This window comes from Lolium perenne, chromosome 3 (assembly GCF_019359855.2).
Source record: "Lolium perenne isolate Kyuss_39 chromosome 3, Kyuss_2.0, whole genome shotgun sequence".
NCBI lineage: Eukaryota > Viridiplantae > Streptophyta > Magnoliopsida > Poales > Poaceae > Lolium > Lolium perenne.
In genome coordinates this window covers 111,159,700-111,176,859 of record NC_067246.2, presented here as the reverse complement: position 1 = coordinate 111,176,859, position 17,160 = coordinate 111,159,700, and the positions used below count along the sequence as shown (strand labels likewise).

The following is a 17,160-nucleotide window of genomic DNA, read 5'->3' as shown; positions in this document are numbered from 1 at the left end:
TAGCCTAGAAAGATATAAGCTAGTTAGCACCCCTCATGACTAGTTGCTAGTGCTAATACTAAAAGTGACTACTTTAGATGGGAACTTGTGAAAACCAATGACTTTGAAAACCTTGGAATGATGAGTCATTCTATTGAAAGATTTTTTAAGGTGAATATGACTTGTGAATGACTTGGTGGATTTTACAAAACTGATGGTTGGGTTCGTATGCGATACCATTCCAATTTTACAAGTACCCCCACAATACCTGAATCTGGGTAAGGCTTAACTAGAAACTTATGTATTTTAGTATGGGTTCCCTCTGAACAAGCGTCATAGGGGTTATGCCAAGGCTGCCTCCACCAAAAGTGAAATGACGTGAAATGAAGTGAATGTCAGACCCAAGCCCTATGCAGTTCCCAGGTTGACTGTTGGTCTTCACTGGGAGGCCAAGCTCATGGGGAGAGGTGCCTATACTAGGGTATGTAAATGAAAGGTTATTATTGGTAGTTCGCGCACTGAGTGCGATAAATCAGGACCAGTTACCCCTGACGGACTATTGCAATTGTTGTGGCACAAGTGTACAACCTCTGCAGAGTTTAACCTATTCGAATAGCCGCATCCGCGGTCATGGACAGTTGGAAAGGCCATAATGTTCCGTCATCAGAACTTTTCTAAAAATATGAATGGTGACTTGTGACTTGAATTGAAAGGTGACTTTGACTTTGAATCACAACAGAGTTGTGGGAATGACACTAATGTTCCCACTTGAGTTAAGTTAGGCAAATGAGGAGTCTTTGTTTACTAAATGCTTATGAAATAAAAACTGGCTTTATGCAAATAAACCTAGAGCTTAGACCCCATTGATATAATTGTTAGTGCTTACACTAGTATTAGTTTGCGAGTACTTTAAAGTACTCATGGCTGTGTCCCTGGCTATTCAAATGGCCAGACTATGAAGATGAACCCCAGTACCAGAATGAAGGATAGCAGGATGTCTACGACAACTAGGACCACTCCTGACGTCAACAGTTGCCTGTGGAACAGATGGACTACTACGCTACTTCGCTTCCGCTATGTGTTTTGTACTTGATCAATAGATCAACTATTATTGTAATGAGACTGGATCATGTGATCATTTATTTGTAAGACTATTATGATGTTGTAATGAATGATGTTCTGTGATATCAATCTATTATGTCTCGCAAAAACTATATTCCTGGGATTGCGATGAATGGCATAATAGGCATCTGGACTTAAAAATCCGGGTGTTGACAGTGGCGGGGAGTACTGCGGGCGCCGCGGTGCATCACCCCTCCTGGCGTGGGGCATCGATGCATCGAGGAGGCGCACGGGGCTGCTCACGACGGTCGCCCGTCAGACGTGTCTTTTAATCCTTACCCTCGTAGCTAGAGAGGAGACAACAGCAGCATCGAACGTCCTTGACGCAGTCGCAAACGACCTGGGCAGGCTCCAGGCATCGGAAGCAGAGGTCGACGGCCGCCTCGGGTGACAGGCTACAGTGACGAGGCGGGAGGGGGCGGCCGCGTGTCGCAAGCACTGGCGATGATTCATGCGTCTGGGGAGCTGGAAGCCCTCATCGTCGACCTCGGGGCTGGTGCGGTGGATCTCGGAGCGCGGCCCCAGGCGAGTGGCGGCCGGGGCACGGCCTAGGGTTGCAGCCTGGCGGCGAGGGCCCCGAGGCGCGGGCGCGACGGCCGGACTTGGGGCCGGTGGCGGCATGCAAGCGATGTCGTGGTAGGACCTAGAGCTTCAGGACTCACCTGCGGATTCCAACCATCGCAGCCCGTCAGTGGAGCGCTCGCGATCGGTGTCGGCGTCGGAGGAGGGCATGGCGGGCAGGTGCTTGGAGCAGTGGGCTACCGAGGAGGGTCGCCGGCGGCGAGGTTCAGAAAATTACCTATACCAATTTTTACTTCATTGAAATATCAAGAGCAAGATTTTTTTCGATAAAGAAAATCTCTAGGCCTTGGCGACCTGAATATGTTGGCCGGATGAACGAGCTAGGCTGGGCTGGGTAGTGCAAATAGGCAGAATAAGGAAGAGTCCCGGCCTGTGGCCTGCCGGCCCGCCATATTTTCAAGCTTTCTCTGGCTGGGGCAGACATGGGCCCAGTTTTTGAGCATCGGGCTTTCTTCAACCTGGCCCGGAGGATGCCTAGGTGCCCAGACTGCCACACAGTGTCAAGGTGCAGTATAGGCGGCGAGGCGAAGATCGGTTGATCACCTAGTTGGTACAAAATCTATAGCATAAGTTTCAATCGAAACAATAGAGCTACAACTATTATAATGCTACTTGAAAATCACAGAGGACGTCTGCAGGCAACCACTTCATTTCATTGTAGACAGCAATCGTTCGTCTCTGGCACATGTCTCATTGTTTATGTATATATAATTAGGTCGTCTCATACCTTAGTCCTTGTAGATCCAACTCCACCCAGTTTAAGATCTTTGGCTCCGTAGACTTCTTGTGATGAATGAGCTAACGATCAGATCTCATGGAAGAAAGTCTAATACACTGCCTGACGTCCTGACGTCTCTCCGGCCGGCCGTTCCACGAACTGATCGACTAAGGATAACTAACCATAAATCTAGTAACCAGATAATCACGATTTTATTTAATTCTGTGAAAAGCTTGGCAGATAAGATAAGGACGCAGATGGTTCAAATTTCGAAAAATTGCTGGCCCTAACAACCTCCTTGAGATAATTACCAAAAAAAATAATGAAGTAGTCTCAAACGGAGGAGGTATGTTGGCATCCATTTGCCCGTTAGTGCTGATCGGGAAAGCAATATGCAAAACCAGCGTGGATGAAGGTTGGGGTCACGTGGAGACCAACTAGCTAGGGGGTAACTACACCCAGGGGTAGGATGGATGCCACACTTGTCAACCTCACATCTAATACACAAGGACTTGTATAAAACACGAGAACAAAATTATATTATTGCAAATCGACATGCTAATCGAATACCTACTTCATAGTCTGTGCCTATTTATTATGGTCCGCTTTAGAATCCTTCTGCACAACTCAACTTCATAGACTTTTCTTGGATTTCTTGTGTTTTTCAACTTCACATTCTGGAATCGCTGATCCATTCACCTCTGCTACTGCCCAGATCACGTCAGGTAACAAGACACACATCAGTATTCAGTAATAAACACAATACATACAGATATTATACAACAAAGGTGGAAGCTGTGATATACGTTGGATCTGAAGGATCGTGATTGATGGCTTCACATTTTCTTTTTCTGGCATCATTACTCTGTTTCTTGGTCTCGTCATTTGACATGATATTTTTGGGTTTAATTTCTTGAGAAACATTACCATAAATCTTATTCAACAAAGCCGACATACGCAACTCTTGCATGATTTCACTCCTGCTCGAAAAAAATTCATCTTCACTGCTGTTGCTGCTAGCGGAGTTGTCAGCTGGGTGCTTCTTCTTCTCTGAATGTCGCTGCAGTTCAAATGCTATGGAAAAAAGCATTACAATGTGCTAGAGCTCAATAGATGGAAACTTGAGGAGATGTGTGAATTAGACAGGTGCAGCATGAAACATCATTTTGTAAACACAAACGCAACCAATGTGAATAAAATAATACAAAAAGACCTAGAAGTACGAAGACTTGCACAATATAAGTTGAAACAGGCATGTTGATAGAACTTTTACAAAAGATACCAAAACTCTACACTGTGACATATGTAGTATAAAGGTGACAATATGTTGTGTGCAAAACAAGTAAAATTTTATGACATGAAAACCATTTGGTCTCATTTTAATTTTTAAGTAGTGAACTACAAATGAAATCTAAGTCCAGAATTCATAATCATCATTGAGTTTGATTAAAATAGTATCCTTCTATCCTTACTTAAAAGAATGCTACAAAGGAGTATGCATATGAACAACATATGTCCTAACTCCTAAGTATGTTACTGATTCACACTTCATTCATATACCTTGTTGGCGGTGACCAGGGAAGGAGCAGACATCATGATCATCAGAATCTAAATCATATTTTTTGTCAACTACTTCAAGGTCACCGTCATCAATGAAGTCAGATTCATAACTTTCCTCCTCACTCTCGGAAATATACTCGCTATCAGACGCTTCAATATCTTCTTCATAAGATTCTCTTGTTACAAGGTTAAGAATGAACTATATGTGTCTAAAGCGCTACACAAAAAATGAAACAAAGCATAAGGTCAAACAACATTTGAAAAAGGATACGATGTTTTTTGGTCTAGTGCAATATTGATATTGCTAGTGCTGCTCTGGAGGTAATATCCAGAGAGATGCACAGAATTTGGACCAAGTACTGAGAACAGAACATCGACATCCTCGTCAAACTCGACCTCTAGATGGCTCATCTCAGCCAACATAGGATTCAAGATACAAAGTATCAGCGGCATCCTGTTACCAACAGTACATTGAACCAGGGTCCTTGTAGCAGCGTCGTAGCTGACCAGTGCAGCCTAAGAATCATCACACAAAAGTAAAATAAATTTAAAATCTTTGGAGGGCTCAAGTTTGCAAAAATATAATTTAGCTTAATGATTAGCATGTCATACTTAAAGATTGTTTCAATAAACTATCTTACAATTAACTTTCGGAAAATAAAGTGATAATATAAAAAGGGAAATGAATCACATCCCGACGGCCTAATCCTAGCTTAGTTACGCTCCCTCATCACGAGCCCATTAGACCTAAATTAAAAAGAACGTTGGCTAGAGATGTGATGGAAAAATTGTATCACCGGCAAAGACGAAAACTAGCGCGGTGGAGACTTCTCCTTCTGTGCGAGGCAGCGACCTTAGTCGGAGCTAAGTTACGGCGTCGCCAGCTCTGCTGCTCCCGGCGAGACATGTATATTCAGGCCGCCCCATGAGCTGCTCCTAGATTCATACTTCCTTCTTGCAGCCATGGTAACAACATGTTCCTCCATTCGTATCCCTCTACCACAATAGATTTCGATTCTTGGATCTGTTTGGGCGCGGGGATATTTTGTTTTTTGGCGAGCGGCAGATGGATCGATTTTTTTTGTTTTGCTTGTGATACTTCAATTGAAACATGAGAGCAACAGACCTATGGATGCATTTTGATGATTTGGTCACATTTTTCTTTCCATTTGTACTGTCTCCAAGTTAAATTTGGTGTATTCATGTGAAATTATGACGCTAGTTTCACGCTGACAGCGGCCACCTTCGCACTACTAATTTCTATGTTTTTCAATTTTCTCTGCTTTCAAAAGAGAAGAATTTGCTCTGTTTTTGTTGGCTGAGACTTGCACTGAATATAATATAGTTTTTGCTAATTTCTTGTTATGCTTGTGCTGATGCATTCATGTGATTTGAGCAGCCACATTGAGATAAGCACTAATGGAGGTAGCTACATTTAAGTAGAACCTGAGAGTTATTGATAAAAGGGGTCCTAAACTAGAGGCTTGCTGCTGCTGCAACCAACTTCAAGGAAGCATGAAGGATAGCTGCATATATGCAAGCACCTAATTCTAAAAAGGAAGAGTTCCATGCTAAATTGGAGAAATCTGGTACTGATATGGAGATGATAGAGAGATCACAGCAACAATTGACAAGGTACACGGATTTGAAAGGCTTGCTGTGCTCAAAGATAAGTTACAGTGGCTCCGGTTGGACTCCTCCGCTGTTAGAGCAGAAGGGACTGCTGCAACTGAAACATATTACAGTGAAGAAGTGGAGAAATTAAGCAGAAGCTGATAACATCATATAACCTCCAACTGGATGGCGATGAGTATATATTTTAGCTTGTAGTTCCTACAGCGCTCATTAAAAATTAAACATGACAGCTCATATAACATGTGAACTGGATAGTTGACTGGCAGAAAATGCGACTAAAGTTTTGGTCGATAGAGAGATCCTGATTCTGATGGAATATGCAGCGAAGTGAAGTTTTGCCCTATAGTACCATCCTCCAAAATATGTCTTCCTCATTGTGCCTCTAAGTTATTAGATCTGGGTTGTACTCCAAATAGTAGCGTAAATCAAGTGTATGACATGTTTTTTACTCTGAACCCAGAGTAATTTTCTCCCTCCCTCATTTTTGTGTACATTAAGATTGCTATTCTTCTATTGTTCTGGTTTTGGTTTATTCGTGCGATGGGTTGTCACAGAATGTAATCAGAAAGAAAATATCCTTGAATAACTCTTCTTTTACATATGAGAGCATGACTAGGGGTGAGGCAAATTATTGGTAACTCATACGGAAAAATCGTGTACACACTAGTATACATCATGAGTTTAACAGGATGATGAATTTGAATAAGAAATGTTAACCTTGGAAATGCGGAGACGGCCATGGGAGGGCTGGCAGTGGTGGGTGTAGGGCGTCCCTGGCCTCAGCTCCACGCCTATATACATACAGAAATTAGACATAGCAGGTCCTGCATAGTAGGAGAGAGGAGGAAGGGGATGTTTACCCCAGAACACCATTGGAAGAGCTGCAGTGTTCAGGGACGAGGGAGGGGAGGGGTTGCTGCTTGCCTTAAAAAGGAGGCTGTGATATTGGTGTTGCCCGGCAAAAGGGATTTTAAATTAATTAACTTGATTTCTTGCCCAGGAAAATTACTTACCTTGGGAATGTTGTCAATCAGTAATCAATCATAAACGCTGAGTGAGAGAATAAGGGAACTAAATCATAGCAAAAGTAAATCATACTCTGAAAATGGTATGCCATCTAATCCACCATCCCCATGGTTCTCTCTATGCCGTTTCAGTGCGCCAGGCAGTATGCTGCTATAAATAGGTTCCGTCAATAATGAACAGCATCGGCACATGTTTCTCTAGTCAGTAGCGTGAACATCACACGTTACTCTGCTCAGTTTAAACAACACTCTAGTAACAATAGTCTGGAGCAAGGAAATAATCTGGAACTCAGCAGACCAACTAAACTTTTGGACAAATGGACTCAGCCCCACAGTGAACCCATTTACATCACACAAAAAAGGAAACCAAGACAGATATAGTCCACCAGTTTCTGACCCAATCAATGTACACTGAACTTGGATCCTTGGATGGATCTTGGCACCAAACTCTCGTTAAGAAAAACACCAAAATCTTCTCAATTTATTCAACACACTAGGAACATGTTCCGTCAGTGTCAACTGGACCAGGGAGAAAAAAAACTTTATTTCCAGAGGATAGTAAATCTATCTACAAACAAAGAAGACGTATTTAAAGATAAAGATAAACTTCAAATACTGACAGAAACTTCTTTGCCTTCAACTTGCAACATCCTGTACAAGGCCCAAACAATTAAGATGATGATCCACAGCCAAAGTCATCGCATAAAAAAAATGGTTTGCCCTCATAGACAGCAGCATCACGTTTTTAATAATACTATTCAGGAGGCAAAGCACAACATCAGCAGCACTTGCTGTGTCCTACAGCCCAATTTCCTGTTTTAGCTCATCACGGCTAATTCCTGCTCCTGAACTCCAGCTTCCTGCGCGTTTTGCGCTTTCTGCAATATATGAACAAGTTTGAAGGTCAAAGTGCGACTTTATTAATTTGTCTTGAGAACTCAAATAATATATATCTCCAGTATCGCGGTGTGTCTGCAAATGCAATTCATGAGTTTGCGGCTGGACAAAGGCTCGCTCAATGGATTTGACACAATTCAAACGGTCCGGTTCATAGCATTGCTTGGTATAGTAAGCTCAAATTAGCATCGCACAAGACCAGAAAGTGTACACTGCTTCTAGCGCTAACATAGAGTGGATTTGACACAATTCAAACGGTCCGGTTCATAGCATTGCTTGGTATAGTAAGCTCAAATTAGCATCGCACAAGACCAGAAAGAGTACACTGCTTCTAGCGCTAACATAGAGACGAAGTCTACTTACAATGACTATCTAGGAATAAAGAATAGAAATATCTCACTTGCCATTATATATAGATGATAATACCAATAGCTAGATACCCTCATAGTTCTCACAGATAGAGTTCCTTGTTTGACAGCCTCTTCATGGCCATAAGATATTTATGGAGAACAAGTACATGATTTTCAAATAAATTACATATACATTGCCGCAGATCTTCAAAAATCAGTATAACAGGCCTTGGTGTATTTTAGGGATTTTATTGAGGTGTTGTTTGGGCGTGAAGAGCAAGGTGGAGCATCCACTGATAGTATGGATGCAGAAAAGTTCGGAGAAGCTCATGAGCATTTTTCCGGTCTTAATTAGCATCTCACATGGAGCCATGAAAATTTAAAATGCAAGCTCACAACAATTCACTAAACCACATGTGTCCAGAATACTACCTGCATCAGGGGCAGCTTAAAGCAGACGTACTTCCAATAATCAACTAACTTGTGGTCTTTAGGCGCCACCTCTATTGCTCTACCAGCACAAAATATTGCGTAAGCATCAGCTGCATACCTACAGTAAGTATAATTTATTGTTACTAATCAGGCGGAATAAGAAGCACCATTATACAAATACTTCATATCCAACAGAAGAATTAAAGGGGCAGTACTCACTTGCCGACACCAGAAAGCTCAGTAATATAGGTCCATTCTTTTTCAACATACTCCTTGGAGAATTTCTGGATTCTAGTTGTTTTTACATGCTGCAACCCTAGACATTCAAGATACCCCGCCATCTTCTCAGGGTCAGCGTTAATTGCAGAGTGAGCATCAGGATAGCATTCGAAGAACCCCTCAATAATATTTTTGACCTACATTAGTTAATAGAGAGGACTGAATTCTTGAACTTAAACTGGAAAATGGTATTGATGCATTATCTCCTAAAACAAATGGAACACAAGTCTAAATACAGTGCTACACTCAAATAACACAATACACACACACAATAAAAAAATGAGACCATGATACATGCAACTGCTAAGCTTGCCTGTGCAGCAAAATTGTTCTTCAAAGGACCATCAAAATGAAACAGCGGCTCCCACTTCTACATATAAACTACGAAATATTTTTGACAATTCAAGTTCAGTTATCTTCTTGACTTATTAATAGAGAAAAAAGTTATTGGTTAGCCATCTTTTTACATATGAAATAAGTGTGGAAACACTGATCGATCATTCATTATCATTAACTTACAGGAACACAAGCGAGTTTTTTTTTAACTTTCGAGACTATCAGAACTTTCATTAATCATATTAGTTTGCACAGAAATTAAGTTCAAGCGAATAATCTTGAAGCTTACCTGTTTACCCTGTGTTAAGTTGAGCAGCATGCAGATGACAATAACCTTCCATGGATCAGAAGCATACTTCTCCTGCAAAAGATTATGCGGAGAGCGTGGCGGTGGTACCAGCTGATCCAGGGGAACGCGCCTGTATATGTCTGAGCACTTCTCAGCAGGGGTAAGTAACGGTGGAGGTTGCCTTTGCTTTGTGGTCCCCATTTTCTTAGGGTTTTCCTTTACTTGTGGATGTAGTTTCTCCTGTGAGCCTGGACCTGAATCTTTCTTCTTTGACTTGCAAACTACAGAATTGTTAGTCTTGGAAGCCTTGGAGGTTGGGGGTTTGTGATCTCCACGGACAGGGTTATAGCGGAACTGGTCAAAAAATGCACGGTAAGGCAATGATTCATCAGGGTTCTGCTCCGTGCAATTGGAAACAAAATCGCTGAACGGCACAAAGCCTTCGGGCAGCGCCGGCTGCCTCTTGCTTGCCTCCTTGATAAGCTTACGATTGCTGAGGACACGGACGCAGGGCATTTTTCCATTGCTTTTCTTAATACTACTACCCTTTCGGGCATCAGCTTCTCCCTCTTGTTCCGGTGGAGCTTTGCCCCCTTGTGATTGGGCTGAGTGAGTCTGGCCAGGGTGAAGTGACAATGGTGACTTGCCAGATGGCTCCTGCTGCTTCCTCTGCTTCTGTTTCTTGGTCACCTTCACTTTCTGCTCCCAAATGGTGGTTTCAGATGCAGCTGATGCAGAAATAGATGACAGTGTGTGCTTCATGTGATTGGACTCCTTTTTCTCCTTTACCGCCATGGTGTCGTCCCTCTGCTCCTCCAAGGTAGTATTTTGGGCAAGACACACTGCTGCCACCCTCTGCTCCTTACAAATCTTCCTCTTGCTCATCACCGCCGCCGCCTTTTCCAGCATTGGGGCCCTGGGAGCTGTGTATTGAGCTGGGTCTTTAAAGAATGTGGCAGCGGGTAGAGGCTTTAAGGCATGGGAAACCTTTGTTCCTTCTGACTGAGTCAACCCGGGGTGAAGTTGCAATGGCGAATAGGTAGATGGCCCCTCCTCCTTCCTCCGCTTCGGTTTCTTGGTCACCTCTGCCTCCTGCTGCAAGATTGGGGCTTCGGCAGCGGCGGCATCAGTGAGTGAAGGAGATGACTTGCGCCCCTTGTGTTTCTTCTTCTTCATCATCGTCGCCGCCAGCACAGGCTCCTCCAAGGTAGTGTTTTCAGAAAGAGGCAGTGCCACCACCTTCTGGTCCTTACAAATCTTACTCTCACTCATCACTGCCACGGCCGCCTCCTCCAACATTGGGGTTCTGGAAGCTGGGGGTTGAGTTGGAGCTTCAAGGAATGTGGCAGCGGATAGAGGCTTGGCGGCATGGGAAGCCTTTGTTCCTTGTGATTGAGCATGCATGGGATCATGTGGCAATCGTTTCTTGGTCACCTTTGCCTCCTGCTGCAAGATTGGGGCTTCGGCAATAGTGGCAACAGTGAGTGAAGGAGATGACTTGCGCTCCTTGTGTTTCTTCTTCTTCATCATCGTCATCGCCAGCACGGGCTCCTCCAATGTAGTGTTTTGGGAAAGAGGCAGTGCCACCACCTTCTGCTCCTTACAAATCTTCCTCTCACTCATCACAGCCACAGCCGCCTCCTCCAACATTGGGGTTCTGGAAGCTAGGGGTTGAGTTGGAGCTTCAAGGAATGTGGCAGCGGATAGAGGCTTGGAGGCACGGGGGGCCTTTGTTCCTTGTGATTGAGCCTGCGTGGGATCAAGTGGCAATCGTTTCTTGGTCACCTTGGCCTCCTGCTGCAAGATTGGGGCTTCGGCAATAGTGGCAGCAGCGGTCAGTGAAGGCGATGACTTGCGCTCCTTGTGGTTCTTCTTCTTCACCATCGTCATCGCCAGCACTGGCTCCTCCAATGTAGTGTTTTGGGAAAGAGGCAGTGCCACCACCTTCTGCTCCTTACAAATCTTCCTCTCACTCATCACAGCCACAGCCGCCTCCTCCAACATTGGGGTTCTGGAAGCTAGGGGTTTGAGTTTGAGCTTCAAGGAATGTGGCAGCGGATAGAGGCTTGGAGGCACGGGGGGGCTTTGTTCCTTGTGATTGAGCCTGTGTGGGATCAAGTGGCAATCGTTTCTTGGTCACCTTGGCCTCCTGCTGCAAGATTGGGGCTTCGACAGTGGCAGCAGCGGTCAGTGAAGGCGATGACTTGCTCTCCCTGCGCTTGCGCTTCTTCTTCTTTGTCGTCACCGCCAGCACACGCTCCTCCGTCTGCTCCTGGTTTTGAGCAAAAGGCAGTACCGCCACCCTCTTCTCATCACGCATTTTCCACTTCCTCATTGCAGCCTCGGTCGTCGCCTCTTCCAGGATCTGGGCTCCGAGAGCTGGGGATTGAGCTGGGTCTTGAAGCAATTGGGCGGTGGATGGCCCCTCTTCATTATTCCGCTTCTGTTCGGTGTTCACCTCCGGCCCCTGCTGCAAAATTGGTTCTTTGGCAGCGGCAGCAGCGGACAGTGAAGGAGATGACCTGCGCTCCCTATGCTTCTTCTTCTTCTTCATCGTCGTTGTTGCTGCCAGCATGGGCTCCTTCCCATGTTTGTCCCCCTCCGCTGCCGCCTTCTGATCATTACGCACCTTCCTCTTCCTCACAGCCACCGCCTCCTCCAGGATTGGGGTTCCGGGAGCGGGGGATTGGGTATGGGTTTGGAGGAATGTGGCAGCCGGCAGGGGAGATTGCGACGGAGCCACCCCGAACCCCGCACCATCCGGCTTTGGCTTCTTCTTCATCCTCTTCTGCCGCGTCGCCTCACACTGGGACTCTCCCATGGCTGCCGCCGCCATCACTGACGCCGCAACTGCCGGTCCTGAATTGGGCGTATCTCCTCGCTCCATGTTCCCCGCTGTCGGGGAGGCCGCACGTCGGGGACGAGAAGTGAGGTAGCTTGGGACGGCGCGACGGCGACGGCCGCGTCGGCGATGTCACATACCGATGCCGCTGGGGCTAGGGCTAGGGTTTCGGTCGGCCGACTGGGTCCCTCCTCTCCTTGCCTCACAGGAGCTGGAGCTGGCTTCGCCGGGGAGGTAGGAGACCCGCCGCCGGTTTCGGGGGATGCGGTAGCCGCCGGCCGGGACGGGGAATGCGGTGGTCGGGCTTCTTTTCCGTGAGGAGTTGGAGTCAGGTTACTGAGGAATTGCTACTCCAAGCGTTTCCTATTCTTCCCTCATCTATTTTATTTTATTTTAATTTACTAGCACTAGCAAAAATATGGGCCGTCTAGACGTCGGTCGCCCGATTTGTGGGTAGAAAATGGGTCGTACCCACCCGGTTAGCTATAGTATGGAACGAGGAGAAAGGTCGTCCAGCGACCTCGCGATGGCCTCGCGGATCGCCGCGGCCTCCTCGTCGGCGAGCTGGGACCCAGTTGCCCTTCGTCATCTTTCTCTTGCGGTCGCACGATGGAGACAACAAGGGTCCCCCCTCACGGATGACGAGGGCGCCGCTGCCGCCTCTGGTCGGTGGTGGCGGCGTCGGCTCCTTCTTGACGCTCCTCGGCATCGTAGGTGGAGGACCCGACCTGCAGGAATGGGATGCCGACCTCGACGCCGACCCAGACGACGACGACGCCATCCGTCATGGCATCCACGAGCTTCCGTGTCGGCGCGACACGGAAGGCGCCGCCGCCGGCGGCGGCATCCCCAATACGGGGTAGTTGCCGCCCTCGATGTGCGCGAGCACGTTCTCGAGGGTGCGGCCCGGCGAGCTCCACCAGCGGCGGCGGGTTGTTGCGCTCGTGTTATCACCAGAATTTGACCGAATTAGAGGTGGGCCGCGATCAAGATGGGCTTGAAGAATATACATGGAAGAATATACGTGAATCGGCCTTATATGCAAAGTTTGGGCTAGTTTGCCCTTGTATCTGCAATATAGTAGGATACGTGTCGGTTAATTAGAGTTTGTCTCGTGCACGGTGGGGATTATTCCCACGTTAGAAAGTCTACGGACTATAAATATGTATCTAGGGTTTATGAAATAAACAACAATCACGTTCACCATAAACCAATCTAGGCGCATCGCCAACTCCCTTGTCTCGAGGGTTTCTTCCGGGTAAGCATCATGCTGCCTAGATCGCATCTTGCGATCTAGGCAGTACAAATTTATTCGTCGTTCATGCGTTGCTCGTACTGAAGCTTTTTGATGGCGAGCAACGTAGTTATCTTAGATGTGTTAGGGTTAGCATTGTTCTTCGTATCATATGCTATCGTCGTGCAACCCTTAGACATCTAGCCGCCCTTACGCCTATCTTAGGCGTAGGGGCGGCACCCCGCTTGATCATTATTTAGTAGATCCGATCCGTTATGGTTGCTCCTTGTTCTTCAAGGATTAGTTTAATATCTGCATAGTTAGGCCTTACAAAGGGTTGAAGGATCCAGCGGCGCGTAGGGTGTAGTTTGCTAGCCCTAGACAGGATGTTCCGGGGATCAACCTCGTGTTGGTTTTTAGGCCCTGTCTAGGATCGGCTTACGATCACCGTGCGCGGCCGCGAGGCTCAATCACGAGTAGGACGTTCCGATTATGCGGTGAAAACCCTAAATCGTCGTAGATCGTTTTAGCTTTATTTTGATCAAGCAGGACCACCATATATTCGTACACCTCGTGCGAATCATGGGTGGATCGGCTCTTTGAGCCGATTCACAGGACAACCTGAGAGCCGATCGAGGCTCGTATTTAATGTTTACGTGTATGCCATGCAGGAAACTAAGCGAGGCATCTCCATCACCTTCCTGACCAGGTATAGGTCAGGTGGCACGCCCTTGCACCAGCATCGGACGTGCGTGCCGGAGTCTTTGCGGGCCATCGCTCGGAGGGACCAGGGCCAGCCGCAGCCCTAAGTTGCTCCCGGCTCTCCTGTGTTGCCCGTCGTTGCTCGCCGGTGGGTTTCTGACCGCAACACATTCTGGCACGCCCGGTGGGACCATCTTCGACATCAACCGCATCGCCATCTACATCTGAGATGGCGGACGGCACCCCAGTCACGTACGAGGATCTGACCGAGGAGCTCAAGAAGAAGTATGACGAGGTCAAGTCGATCCTCGAAGCCGACCTCATCGGCTCCTTTCACAGAACCCGCTCACATGGCATCAGGTGGAAAGGGTTCTCACCTGAAGGCGCGCTCGATGGAGTGGACCTGTCCGCCCCGTCCGAAGAACGCACCAGGTCCCTGCGTCAGGAGATTAACTTCATGGTAGCTCATTCGCTACACCGCCACTCTGAGAACCTGGTGAACACTTTGGAGCGTGTTGCTCTTCGGGTGATCCAGGAAATCATGAGGCACCAGTACTCTCCGTCAGGACCAGCTCTCGGGACATACCACGGAGAGATGCCACTCCAGTCCCGTCCACCGCTGCCATTCGCGTTGGCAGCACCAGAAGTGCCGAATTCACCGGCATACGTCGTCTACAAGATCGGTGGTGACCCTAGCGATTACCAGTTCTTGCATGAGGCGCCTAAGGAGATCCCTCACGGATACACGTGCACATACGTGCCAGACTGCGGTAACTGGGCGCTCACAAACCAGGCCGCAACAGCAGGGACTTCTGGAACAACAGGAGGAACTTCGGGAACGGATCTTGAGAAGCAGACGTGGCTAGCCAAGTATGCCACTCCGACAAACCTCCAGAGCTCAGCTCCTGCAGTTGGCTCAGAGCTGGAAAAGCAAGCATGGCTGGCTAAGTATGCCACTCCGGCGAATCTTCAGAGTTCGACTCCTGCAGCCAGCACCGCGGATCAAATCAGTACGATCCTGAGAGACCAGTTCGGCATGGTGCCGAAAAGGAGGACAATCGGCTATTCCAAGCCGTACCCCAACGAGTACGAGTTGATCCCGCTACCACCCAAATATCGGCTCCCTGATTTCTCCAAATTTAATGGATCAGATGGTGCCAGCTCCATCGAGCATGTGAGCCGATATTTGGCACAGCTAGGAACGGTCTCAGCATCGGATCCGCTACGCGTGAGGTTCTTCGCACAGTCCCTCACAGGATCGGCTTTCGGGTGGTACACTTCGTTGCCACCGGACTCGATCCGGACTTGGAAGCAGTTGGAAGAACAGTTCCACATGCAGTATCACTCAGAGGCTTCCGAGTCTGGCCTTGCCGATCTAGCACAAGTACGTCAGAAGCGTGGAGAAACGGTGGCAGAGTACGTCCAGCGCTTCAGAAATCTTAGGAACCGATGTTATTCGGCTCGTGTGACTGAAAAGGAAGCAGTCGAGTTGGCAGTGGTGGGCCTTGCATCACCAATCAAGGATATGGCCTCCCAAGCAGACTACCCTTCACTGGCGCACATGGTTCAGAAACTGTCGTTATATGAACAGCGCCACTCGGACTTGTACCAGGACAAATTCAAGCGTGCGGTAGTCCTGGTCGAGGCAGATGAAGACGAAGGTTCTGCGGGAGATCAAGAGGTAGCAGTGGCTGAATGGACTCGGGGGGCAACCCCCGTGTCCTGCAAATGGGTTAAGCCACCAGGTCCGTCCAGAGGGTTTGATTTTGACGTGACTAAAACTGAGCAAATCTTCGACCTCTTACTCAAGGAGAAGCAGTTGAAGTTACCCGAAGGCCTCAAAATCCCCACGGTACAGGAGCTGAACGGAAAGCCATACTGCAAATGGCATAACTCGTTCTCCCATACCACCAACGACTGCAGGGTGTGGCGTCAGCAGATCCAAATGGCGATAGAACAAGGACGTCTAATTTTCAACTAGTACGCCATGAAGGTCGACACCCACCCCTTCCCCGCCGTTAACATGGTGGAGTGCACTTACCCTGAAGGGTGCCAGCCAGGATTCTCGTTCAACATCAACATGGTAGGACCTGGACACCACTCTGGTAAGGACGGAGACGAGGGCAGCTGCTCTCGTAGCAAGGACACAGAGGAGGCCGCTCCACGCAATCGGCTCCGTCACGATGGCAAGCGCTACATCACAGAGGGAGAAGTGAAGAATGTAAGATATCAGCGACCTCTCTCCGATCACCTCCTCAACAAGTACGTGAGTCAATATAGCCAACGCCGACGATCCAGCGACGATGATGATAGAGACCGTCTGGCTAGGGACGCCAGGAGACATCGTCGGCATGATCGCGATGAGGAGGAGTACGAGCGCCGTGCCAAGGAAAAATCGAGGGAGCAGGACGACGAGGATAGGCACTGGGACTGCCCCTTCTTCAGACACTGCTGGGATTCAGGAATGAGCCGATTGCCTACAATCGGCAACTGCCCAGAATGTAGACAGAAGAGGAAGGATGCAGCTAACGTGTCCGTGTTCAAACGTCTAGGGCCTCTCCCACCTCGGAGCAAGCACGCTGAGTCCCCTCGGGTGGAAGATCTCGAGGATTTGGAAGACGATGAAGAAGAAGAAGAAGAAGACAGGTACCACCGGCCAAGGTGGTGCCCTGATGGATTCAGCCGCTCCCAAAAGCGTAGGGTTCAGCGACTGCGCGGCTTGGAGGAAGCCGAAAGGTTATACCTGCACACGCTAAGGAAGGCGCGGCCTGATCTGGCCGCGAAGATCCAGCGAACCCTGGATGAAGAGGGTCGACGACAAAAAATGGAGTGGCGCCCCAAGCAAAAGAAAGCCGATGATGAGACATCGGCTGGCACAAACATGGTGTTTATCCTTCCGACGGAGTTTAGCGCTCCAGGATTAGACGAGGCACCTGTAGCACAACTTGACTGCGGCCCACGGCCGGTTATCTTTGAGAAGCCACGAGAAAGAAGCTACAGACATCTGAAGGCCCTGTACTTGCGAGGTTATATCGATGGGAGGCCTGTCAACAAGATGCTGGTGGACACCGGAGCGGCAGTTAACATTATGCCATACTCTATGCTACGTCGGTTGGGACGCTCTAGCTCGGATCTGATCAAGACCAATGTGACATTGAGCAATTTCAACGGCCAAGCG

At 47.9% G+C, this 17,160-nt stretch overlaps 1 protein-coding gene and 2 long non-coding RNA genes across 4 annotated transcripts; all 3 read right to left on the bottom strand.

Moving 5' to 3' along the window:
* Positions 1 to 2,685: 2,685 nt before the first annotated feature.
* LOC127339550 (uncharacterized) lies at positions 2,686 to 4,155 on the bottom strand. The gene is made up of 3 exons (XR_011754081.1): positions 3,962 to 4,155; positions 3,208 to 3,475; positions 2,686 to 3,108 (listed from the first exon to the last, which is right to left on the bottom strand). It is a non-coding gene; the product is annotated as an uncharacterized lncRNA (long non-coding RNA).
* Positions 4,156 to 4,363: 208 nt separating this feature from the next.
* Positions 4,364 to 6,536, bottom strand: LOC139837566 (uncharacterized). The gene is made up of 3 exons (XR_011754080.1): positions 6,457 to 6,536; positions 6,314 to 6,387; positions 4,364 to 4,477 (listed from the first exon to the last, which is right to left on the bottom strand). It is a non-coding gene; the product is annotated as an uncharacterized lncRNA (long non-coding RNA).
* A 538-nt stretch (positions 6,537 to 7,074) lies between these two features.
* Positions 7,075 to 12,387, bottom strand: LOC127342177 (uncharacterized). 2 transcript variants are annotated; one of them, XM_071828101.1, is made up of 4 exons: positions 9,205 to 12,387; positions 8,520 to 8,716; positions 8,301 to 8,418; positions 7,075 to 7,499 (listed from the first exon to the last, which is right to left on the bottom strand). In XM_071828101.1, exons 1-4 carry the CDS (start codon positions 11,206 to 11,208, stop codon positions 7,440 to 7,442), a joined length of 2,379 nt encoding a protein of 792 aa, XP_071684202.1. In that variant the 5' UTR covers positions 11,209 to 12,387; the 3' UTR covers positions 7,075 to 7,439. The 2 variants fall into 2 exon arrangements, 1 of the variants encoding a protein (XP_071684202.1); XR_011755231.1 differs by lacking the exon at positions 8,520 to 8,716.
* Positions 12,388 to 17,160: the final 4,773 nt, after the last annotated feature.

What these genes read in the sequence shown, in the direction of transcription:
- LOC127342177 (XM_071828101.1), bottom strand. Translation starts at nt 11,208, where the DNA reads ATGTTGGAGGAGGCGGCTGTGGCTGTGATGAGTGAGAGGAAGATTTGT. An exon ending in GAGCTTTCTGGTGTCGGCAA is followed by an intron (nt 8,419 to 8,519) that starts GTGAGTACTGCC and finishes TACTTACTGTAG; the next exon opens with GTATGCAGCTGATGCTTACG. An exon ending in TTAAGCTGCCCCTGATGCAG is followed by an intron (nt 7,500 to 8,300) that starts GTAGTATTCTGG and finishes CATATATTGCAG; the next exon opens with AAAGCGCAAAACGCGCAGGA.